The following is a 9,814-nucleotide window of genomic DNA, read 5'->3' on the forward strand; positions in this document are numbered from 1 at the left end:
TCACTCCTTTCACATCCGTTCCCTTTAATAACTACCCTATAATGTTTCTGTTCTTTAAAAACAATTTTCTCCTCTCTTCATTTTTGTTTACTTCTTGTGAACTAGTGTGCTAAACTGTGAAATGGAGCATCTACAAAGAGTACATGTTCAGCTAATGAGAAAGCCTGAAAATCTTATTTTTTTCTTTAGTAGTAAAGCAAAGATTATAAAGAAGGAGCAGAAACAAGTGAAGTTCAGAAGAGGAGGAGTACATAAGCACAACAGCACATAAACACAGTTAGTTACACAACAAACTAAAAAATGACGAGGTGACAAAAAAACAAATCAAGTCAGATTCTTAATTGTTGTTAGTTTGGGTTTTTTCCTGAGTTGGAGTCAGTAAAAGATTACCCATTTTTTCTTCTTTCCTGACCTGTGAAAGAAATATTCTTGAGTGTATTAGTCACAGACCGTTCCAACTGCTACAACATTGCCCTTGGTAAGAATTACAAATCGAAATTTTGTTTTCTTACTCTAAAGGTTCAATTACAGGTAGTAAAAGTCAGTAGAAGGAAGCATTCTTCCAAGCTACAATTTATATTGTCTGTCTGTCACAAACAACAGAAAGCTCTTTGGGGTTCTGTGTGCAAATCAGATCTAAACAATTTCAGTTCATTAATTCTCACCAGTAGGTTGTTTTGGTAGCATTCTAACAATTCAGACTTCAGACTTGCTTCCTGGACCACCTACCTTTAGGAGTACCCACCTACTCCTACGCTAGATATGCTTAAAGCAGACTGCATTCTTGTTGGAACGTTTTCTGAAAAGATCATGTTGCTTTTGAAAGTTCTTTGAGATCAACACATCCTGCTATATCTCCACCTTTGATTGCTTAAACTGAGTTGTGATGGTGCCATGCTTTTGTTAATGTCTCATTTAACAAAGAAAAAACCCATAGCTGTTAATCTTCTGGAAGTTTAATTTCAACGGAGAAAATAATTTTTGTAAATGGAGGTACACGGGATAGATTTGAGCCTCATCTTTTGAAACTTTATAAGTAAAAAGGGTGATACATATCAAATTACACTTGATTGGGATCAAACATAATATAACTGTAAACAGTGAATAAATTGGCCCATATCAAATTTCTGCCATCCTTCTCTTGGGGATGGCACTATGTAACAAATTGGTAATTCAACCTTATAAAACTGATGTTAGCTGGTAATTTTGGCTACAGTAGATTTTCTAATGTAAAATGAGTGTGAAGATTATCTTAAGTATACCAAGGAAACTGGAGGTTTGCGTGGAGTTAGATACAGTGAGTTGAAGTGTTACCTGTTACCTATGGTTTTTCTGAAGACTGAGAAGTTCTTAATTTAGTGTTTGATTAACTTGGAGGATATATAATTTCCATAGACAGTAAGAATAGAAAATTCTTCTCTTATGAATTGTAAATTGAACTAACCATAACCCATTCTGTGATTATCACTCAGAAGAAGTATCATATAACTAACCCATGTATAATAAAGTTCTTGTTAGAAAATAGTGTCTTTTTTTCCCCCGCTATTTTTCACATATTGCGAGTATAGATACATACAGGTATGCACACTTGTTCCAACAGAATCAAAGATTCCTTTAATGATCACAAAATCATGAATAACAGACTTGGAGATTTTAGTACAGTACAGTTACTCTTCAAAGCCCACTAAAGAAGTCTAATCCTTTTATGTAATGTCATATTTCTCTCATTATTTAAAAAAGACTATCCTGTTTAGCACATCCAGCATATGCGCCATATGATGCACCAGATGCCTTAGTAATTAATTCATCTTTTAAATTAAAAGTACAATAAATAGTTGCATGAAACAGTGTGTTGATGCAACTGATAACTACACTGACAATTCAAAACTAGAAAAGGAAAAGATTTTATAAAAAGCAATAGCCGCAAAACAAAACAAGACTGTCAGACTGAACTGGCAACATATGCTTATTTATGATTCAACTGTATTCCAAAAATGAGCACACAGCACAGATTACAGTATACCCTTATATTGCCGTTCCATCAGGGCTCATGAAGGGTGGCAGAAGAACATCTAAATGCTACATTTACAAAAATGCTGCATAAGACAACAGGGTATGTTGAAAAAAAAAATAGAGGAAAAGACACATCATATAACATTAGATTGTAATGCCTGCTTGAAGAGAGTAGAATACTTTATTAGTATAGAAGAAACTTGCATTATATTAACACCACACCACCTGTGAGTAATTCCTTAAGCCTTCCTAAAAACATGATTTAATACTGTTAGATGGGATTTGTATGGAAAGATATGTGCCTATGAATTTCCTTGCAGAACCTAGGTCTTAGCTGCAGCCAGTGAAACAAATGAAAAATCTATCTCTTGGCCTGTTGATTGAACAGGCTTTGCTGGAGAGGAAGATGGCAACACACGCTTGTGACAAACAGTTTTCAAATATGCACGCATCCTTGTGACATCCAATATGAGATCAATTTTTCTGACACCTTCCTCCAATAAACCTAATAGTTTTACATACACTTAGAGGAAAAAGACAGGTTCTATAGAGGAAACAAAATAAATATTCATTACTATCTCCCTTATTACTTAGCACTGTTTTGAATGCGTATGCTTGTCCTTCTGCATTTTTCATGTTATGTATTAGCTATTATATAAGCTATATAATATATCCATATTCTTGGTGATGCTAAATATACTATTACTTAGATACGCATGCAGCAGAAGCAATTACGCTAGTGCTCATAAGTTAAATGAATGAGTGTTCTCCAAAGAAGTCCGCATCCATTATTGGATTGGACAGAATAGCGCATGATTTAAACATGAAAAAAATAAATCTAATTGAGATACGGAAGAAAACCTTAACATTCTTCATCTAATCTTTGGGGATGTTTCATCACGTATTCAGGAAATGTAAAGTACTGAAAGACAATGTACTCAATCCAAAGTAGGAAAAGTAGGAAAAACAATGCTCACCCACTTCACAGTGTACTCTGAAACTCAGTATCCTATTTACAGTTTATCCAGTGTACAGCTAGATAGATGTAGTATGAACCAGAATATTAGCACTGAGGAAGTTCTGCTCACCAGCATGCACACTGCAGCCAACACACTGTATTTCCAACAGCTGTGTGAAAGTAGCCCATCATAAAACACAGGTTGAGCAACTCTGAGCCCCATTTGAACTTTTTGCATTTGTTGTTAGCCGTCCCGCAAAACTGGGCATAAAAAGGGAATCCCCATCAAAAGCTACAACCACCAAACTTCCATTTTGTGGCAACGAATAATCATCAAGAGCTGACGATATAGATTTGAGACCAAAAAGCTTTGATTCCATCTCTGTCTGGATAAGACTGCTTCCGTAGTCCTCAACAAATTAATTAACCCCTCTCTGTTACACATCTCGGTAAGTAAAGTGTGGAAGTCAATACTGCTTTAGATCAAGGAAGTACTATGAGACTCGGCCGCTCAGACTCTGGGAAGAATGTTTACAGTGTGGATGATAACCGCCTATGAAAAAAGCTACTCTGGATACACTTTGCAGAGCAGATCGCATTACATAGAAGTTGCCTATTCAGGGGAAAAGTTTCTCCTCAGATTTTATTTATCTGGTGACTTAGAAGTCTCATATTAACTGTGGAAATGCAAAAATCCGAGAACAACAGGCATAAACAGTCCTGCAAGTTTGGCATGGTGGAGGGAAGCACTGTAAGGCTAATGGTTTTACGGTATCGTACAGTGTGAGCATGTACTGTACCTCTTTAAATACAGTACAACTGATGTTTTGCATCGATTTTCCTGCCCAGAACTTCTCCAAATACTACAAATGCATTTTGTCCCTACTACAATCTGAACTTCACAAGGAGATGATAAATGAGGTAATATTGATTAGATTGTGCAAAAGGGTTCCAGCTCTTCAAGGTTATATCCTTTAGAGAGTTTGTAAATCTCATTACAGAAATCTGCCTGCTGATATGCATAAATAAAGAGTGGCAGAAGGGTTCCAGCATGACAGCTCTTGCTGGAGTCACACTGTTCTTCAGACAGAAAGTTCAGACAAGCAGGTACAGAGGAGTTCAAAATGGGAGAATCAGCCAGCCTTTTTCAAAGAAAACAGACAAAAAAATTTAGATATCTGTATTAAATGAGTGTTACTGACAAAGGGTGTCTGGAGAGAAGCACAGTCTTGGGCCTCTGATGGCTTTAACTGTCAGCTTTGTCAGTAATATGAAGGATGAGAAAATCCACTAAATTTTTCCAAGTACTTTAACACACAGTTTTTATAGTAAATGAATCTTAACTTCAGATGAAAATCAGCATCAGCCTTTCCCTGCTTTTGGTGGAAAAAAAAAAAGTACATGAAACAGCACACAAAAAAGCAAGTACAATAATCTGATAAATTCCCCTCGAGTTATGCATTCACTTTTAAGTAATGGAGGAAAAGAAGAGGCACTTTTACTAGCCATCTGCTTTTTAAGAACTTTCATTGCTTAGGATTTCTCTCTGAGACATCGGAGGACAGAGAAAAGGAACAGGGATCCTTCTGTCCTGGTACACAGAAGGCTGTACAGTTGCCAGTGCACGCTGCCAGCCACGAAGGCTAACGACATCAGCAACAAGAGACGTGATCCACGTAATCATTTCCCTTTACTTGGCACTCATTAGACTGCATCCAGTTTTGGGCCCTGCAATAAATGGAACACACTGATAAACAAGAGCAAGGCCAATCAATGCCCACCAAAATGGTCAGGGGCCTGGAGCACTTCCCCTGTGAGGAGAGGCTGAGTAAGCTGGGCTTGCTTGAATGTAAAGAAGCGGCAGCTCTGTGGAAGAGCTAACAGTAGCCCCCACCTTCACCGTGAAAACAGCCCAGCAGAGAAGGTTGCCCAGACCGGTTGTGTGGTCTCCATCCTTGGAGGTTTTAAAGATGCAATGGGAAAAGCCCTGAGCAACTCAGTCTGAATTCAACATGGTCACTGCTTTCAGGAGGTTAGGCTTGTGGACCTCCCAAGGTCCCTTTCAACCTCAATGAGTCTGATTTGTGTTCACTGTCTCTATTATCATGATGCCACTGACAAACAATATTAGGTGTCAGTGTCGCAGGAACACGGTCATGCCCTGTTCCTTCTGCTCAGCTCTGCTACCATTTCTATTCTTGGCAGTCTCTGCACTCCCAAGTGAAAGCAATTCTATTTATATTCATCTCATAAAATGTTTAAAACGTCAGAAAAAAATTGCTTACAATACAAAACACAGATCTGAGGTGTAAAAAGAATACCAACACTGTTCTTTTTCAGAGATCAGACATTGTTTTGCAGAGCAGCAGGTGGGCACAAGTCATTTCCATTGAAATGTTAAAGCCATAAGCTTGAATACGTTTTTTATCAGTTTGATAAAAACAGTTTGGTAACTGTTTTCAGGGAGGTATGTACAGGTAGAAGCAGAATTCAGACTTGGTTTGTGATGGTAGGGAAGCCAAGTGAAGAAACGTGAAACATTTGCATACTCTGATATTTAGTAAGTGCTTGGTAAATTTCTTTAATAGGATCTCGAAACTATTAATTTCACAGATTTTTAGGGGAAAAAATATCTTCCCAAATTAGTGGGAAGTCAACAAAATTTGCACTGGAAAGTAATTATTAGGCTTCACACAATGGGATACATGGACACCCCCTCCCTATCACGAATCTCCACCATCTGTTTTCTTGTGTTTTCCATCTCCAAATCAGGAGACAAATTCTGTTCACTTCACAACAAAAGTTTCTGACATCAGCTTTTGCCCAGCAAGGAATTTTAATAGAAAATGAGTGTGTAGGAGGAAAAGCTTCAATTAATAAGTATATCCTATTGATTTGTATTGTGGCATAGACAGATCTTGGTAATAATCTTGAAATCCATGCCACCCCAGTGCTGACAGAACTTTTAATTAAAAACATGGGACAGCTGAAGCTTCTAACAGTCACATACAGTATGACTGAATGCAGTCCAAGCCTACCAAAATACTGGCATGGCATATTAATGGTGGCCATCTATTTTAGGAAAATGGCAAGATTAAGCATTGACCCTGAAAAGATAGATAGGGAAAAGGCAAGACACCGATGTTTGTGGTAACATGACACCTAGTGTTCACTTTCAGGAAGCTTCTGTATTGGTGAGTGCCAAATTTTGAAAAAACATCAATGCTCCAGGACTTGCTTTCAAAAAAAAAAAAAAGTAAATATTTATATTAGCATCTCTATCCAAGTATATAAATTACATAGACATAGTGAAAAAAAGAGGAGGAAAGGAACAGAAAATCTGCATGTGCTGCATTTCTTCCTCTTACTGAGTTCACAATTTTGGTAACTCCAGAAAAGAGCACTATCCAAAGAAGTTCCACATCATCTTTTTCCTTTGGGTTTCTGTCGGGGGGGAGGAAGTCTACTGATAGCTTTTTTGTGGTTGTGTATGGAAGCTGTTAGAAAACTGGGTCTATTACATCAGTGACAATAGAAGTTTAAGAGAATAGTCCCCATTCTAAACAAAAAACACCTAGTGACCAGGTTTATTTATGCATGGCAATGAGCTATACACTTTTAGTTCTTCATCTAAAATCCTGGCATGTCAATAGTATGAGTGACTGTAAGGCTACCATTCCCTTTCATGTTTTTAGCAACAAAATGAAAAACACAGTATCTAATGCATACCAGATCAATGAGACCGTAAAATCCACGTAAAATCATGGCACAGGCACAATGACATAGTGAGTAACAATTTCTAAGGGATTTGACCTCTTGCGTATTTCTAGCAGCAAAGAGGAGGAAGAATTATATGAGAAATCAGAACAAAAAGTTCACTACAGATAGAGGAAACACATGCTGCTTTCTGAAACCAGCTCAGAAAGAATATGTGTCTGATCCCAAATGAAAGAAGTATCAGAAATTACACTAAGAACAGACTGGCAAAACATTAGAGACAAGGTCTGACTGAAACTTCGGTTCTATGGAACACAATATAAACAACTGCACTTCAAGAAGTTTACAGATATATTGTGAGAAACATTGTTAAAAGAGCTTGTTAGTGTTAATACAAGCACACAAAATACATTAGTATTTTATTTCAAATCTAGCATGCTGTCTTTAATTTAAATGTATGCTGAATTACTTTTCAAGGAGTAGTATTTAATTGTCATCCTTCTGAAGAGAAAAAAAAACAAAAAACATATACCTTTAAGTATTAAGACTGCCTAGCTACCACAATCCCAAACAACGAATTGGACTCAGCATGCAATATTTAGTAGTTAAATGGTAATTAGTGTTATTATATCTTATTAGTGTTATTATATCTTATTTCTGAGAAAAGTGTCCACTGACACAGTCAATAGATCGATAAAAAAATATACATTTTTTTCTTTTAGCAAGGTAAACAGACCCCGATTACAATACTGTTAAATAACTCAAGAAAATTCAAGTCGACCACTTATCACACTGTTAATTATAAAACAAGTCCTTATTTTTTTTAAGACATTTTGAGCATAATTCTCTGCAGAGGTTGAGTATGTGGTGTCTCTGGGAAGCCAGGCAGTTATGAACTCACCTAAATAAACATCTGCCATAAGATGTCCCTGTTGAACTTAAAGTCTATATGGCTTTTTTTTAAGACTATATATATATGCATTCTGTCATACATCTCTTTAAAATACTCTGGGGAGTGAGGCTGAGTTGTTCTGTGTTTACTGGAAACAGACAGCTTACCAAAGCTTTAGATTCATGGCACTATTTCCCATTTAGGTTCCAGGTAAACTATATAGCCACAAGCCTTTAATTCCTACCACTGGTCCAAAAGGTCAGTTCACCATTCATTTAGCGTCTAGTTTGGCCCCAGGCAGAAGTCCCATGAATTTCAGCAGGAACAGCATGTCCTATTGGCCTTAAACGTATACATTTAACACAACTACAAGAGTACCAGTCATAAATTTCACCTAATGATAGTGATTATCCCTCACCTTTAATGCTGAAATATTCTGAACTGGCATACAACCTACTCAGCTGTTAACATTTTAGGTAATTGCTGCACAGATTATTTTTGCAGTTCAGGAACAGGTCTTACAAATTAAGAGCTGTGGAACAGCTTTAAAACACAGATGATTCTACAGTAGGTTTACTTTGATTACTTCATTTTGAATTACAGAAATTCTAAAACCCCAAAGGTTAAATGTTTGCATCTCTTCACACATAGTCGAAAGCAAGATGCAAATATACAGTGCATACAGTGCAAAAGCCAGCTAGGACAAGACAGCAGTTCGTTTCCACACGTTTCTGTGCAGTTGTTGTACACACTTATGATGTCAGGTATTGTCCACCCTTTGCTCCTACACTTGCATCTTTCAAAGATTTACTCTGTCTTACGATTACAGAGGCTCAAAGCAGTTATGAATTCACTGTGAGAGGGAACATGTCTAAGTCATCCTTCAGGCAGCTGAGATGCCTTCTAAACAACACTCTGGATAAAACAGGAGCAAGATAACACCGTTCTTTAAAAACTTCAAGATTGTGGTCACAGAAACAGCTCGAAGGACAAGGCAAAAAAAATTAAAGGGATGTTTATTTTGGCACTGGTAAACTATTTTATATAAATCCAATGAATAACTTTGTAGACAGTGACTGAAAAGCACTGTGATTGCACTTCAACAAAACAACTTTACATACCATGAAGACTGGCACATTAAACCACAGAGTCTGTAATGATTTTAAAAGGCACGCAGGGCATACCTACTACATTTTACATAAATCAGGGACAGATAAGAACCGCCGTCAGAGGGCATCATTCATAAATGATTTTCCAAATACGCTGCCGTGAAGTAGCAAGTTATTTTCCAACTCCCTCACGGGCTTCTCTTAAAAGTGCGTGAGGTGCTAAATCCGTCGAAGCAGCTGATTTTTTTTTTTTTTTTTTTGTCAGCACAGGCTTGCAGCTGGGTTACAAACCGACCGATTCAACGCTGTCCCCGGGAAACTCGACCCTCACGCTGCAACCTGTCACGGCAGGTTGAAAATCGCGATCACAGCAGGTACAAACCCCACCCGCCAGGCTCCTCACCCCGGCGGCCCGTGCCGGGCTGAGGGGACGAAGCGCGGGAAGACGGGCGCCCCTCCTGAGGGAGCCGCGCTGAGCTTCGGCAGCTGCCGCCTCGCTCCTTCGACAGCCCCTCGGCATCGTATGGGGCTGGCAGGCCGGGCCTGCACCGCCCCGCTTCCCGGTCCCCTCACGCAGGCGCCTCCCTCCCGCCCTGCAAGCAGCGCCGCTGGCGGGACCCTCCCCACCTCCCGCCCCGCCGCGGGAGTTGGTACCGGGACGGGCTGAGGGGAAAGCGGGTACTTGCCCAGGTGGGGACGAGGAGGCTGCCGGGTCGCTCGAGCGGTGCTGGAGGAGGCTGTTTCCCCGCCACGCTCATCTCCTCCCATGCAGCTGGCGTAGTCCTCTCAGACGGGCGACTCGGCGGGACGCGGCGCCTCAGGCACCGACTCCCAAACGCCCGCCCCTACCGGCGGCGCCGGCGTCCGGGCTCCGTGGGGCAGCTTCGCACCGCTCCGCGCTCTGCCCCGCGGCCCGGGCGGGGCGGCGCCACCAGCAGGGCGGGCGGGGGGTGGGACGTGCAGGGGCTCGCCGGAGGCTCGGAGCCAGAAGGGGAGAGGAAGGCGGCGGAGTGGTGTTCGGTATTTAACTTCGCTCTTCTGCGGGGGGAAGGCGCCGCCGCTCTCGCTCCCCTCCCCTCTGCGGCCGCATCCCCGCAGCCGGGCTCTGGGTGCTGCTACGAGCGC

At 40.2% G+C, this 9,814-nt stretch overlaps 1 protein-coding gene across 1 annotated transcript in view; it reads right to left on the reverse strand.

Moving 5' to 3' along the window:
- Positions 1–9,447, reverse strand: part of SNTG2 (syntrophin gamma 2) — a 285,318-nt gene extending 275,871 nt beyond the window's left edge. The window contains exon 1 of the mRNA XM_054822756.1: positions 9,376–9,447. Coding sequence (XP_054678731.1) covers positions 9,376–9,447 — 72 coding nt within the window. The remainder of the gene's footprint in view (positions 1–9,375) is intronic.
- Positions 9,448–9,814: the final 367 nt, after the last annotated feature.

The sequence above is a fragment of the Grus americana genome, chromosome 3, assembly GCF_028858705.1.
Source record: "Grus americana isolate bGruAme1 chromosome 3, bGruAme1.mat, whole genome shotgun sequence".
Taxonomy (NCBI): Eukaryota; Metazoa; Chordata; class Aves; order Gruiformes; family Gruidae; genus Grus; species Grus americana.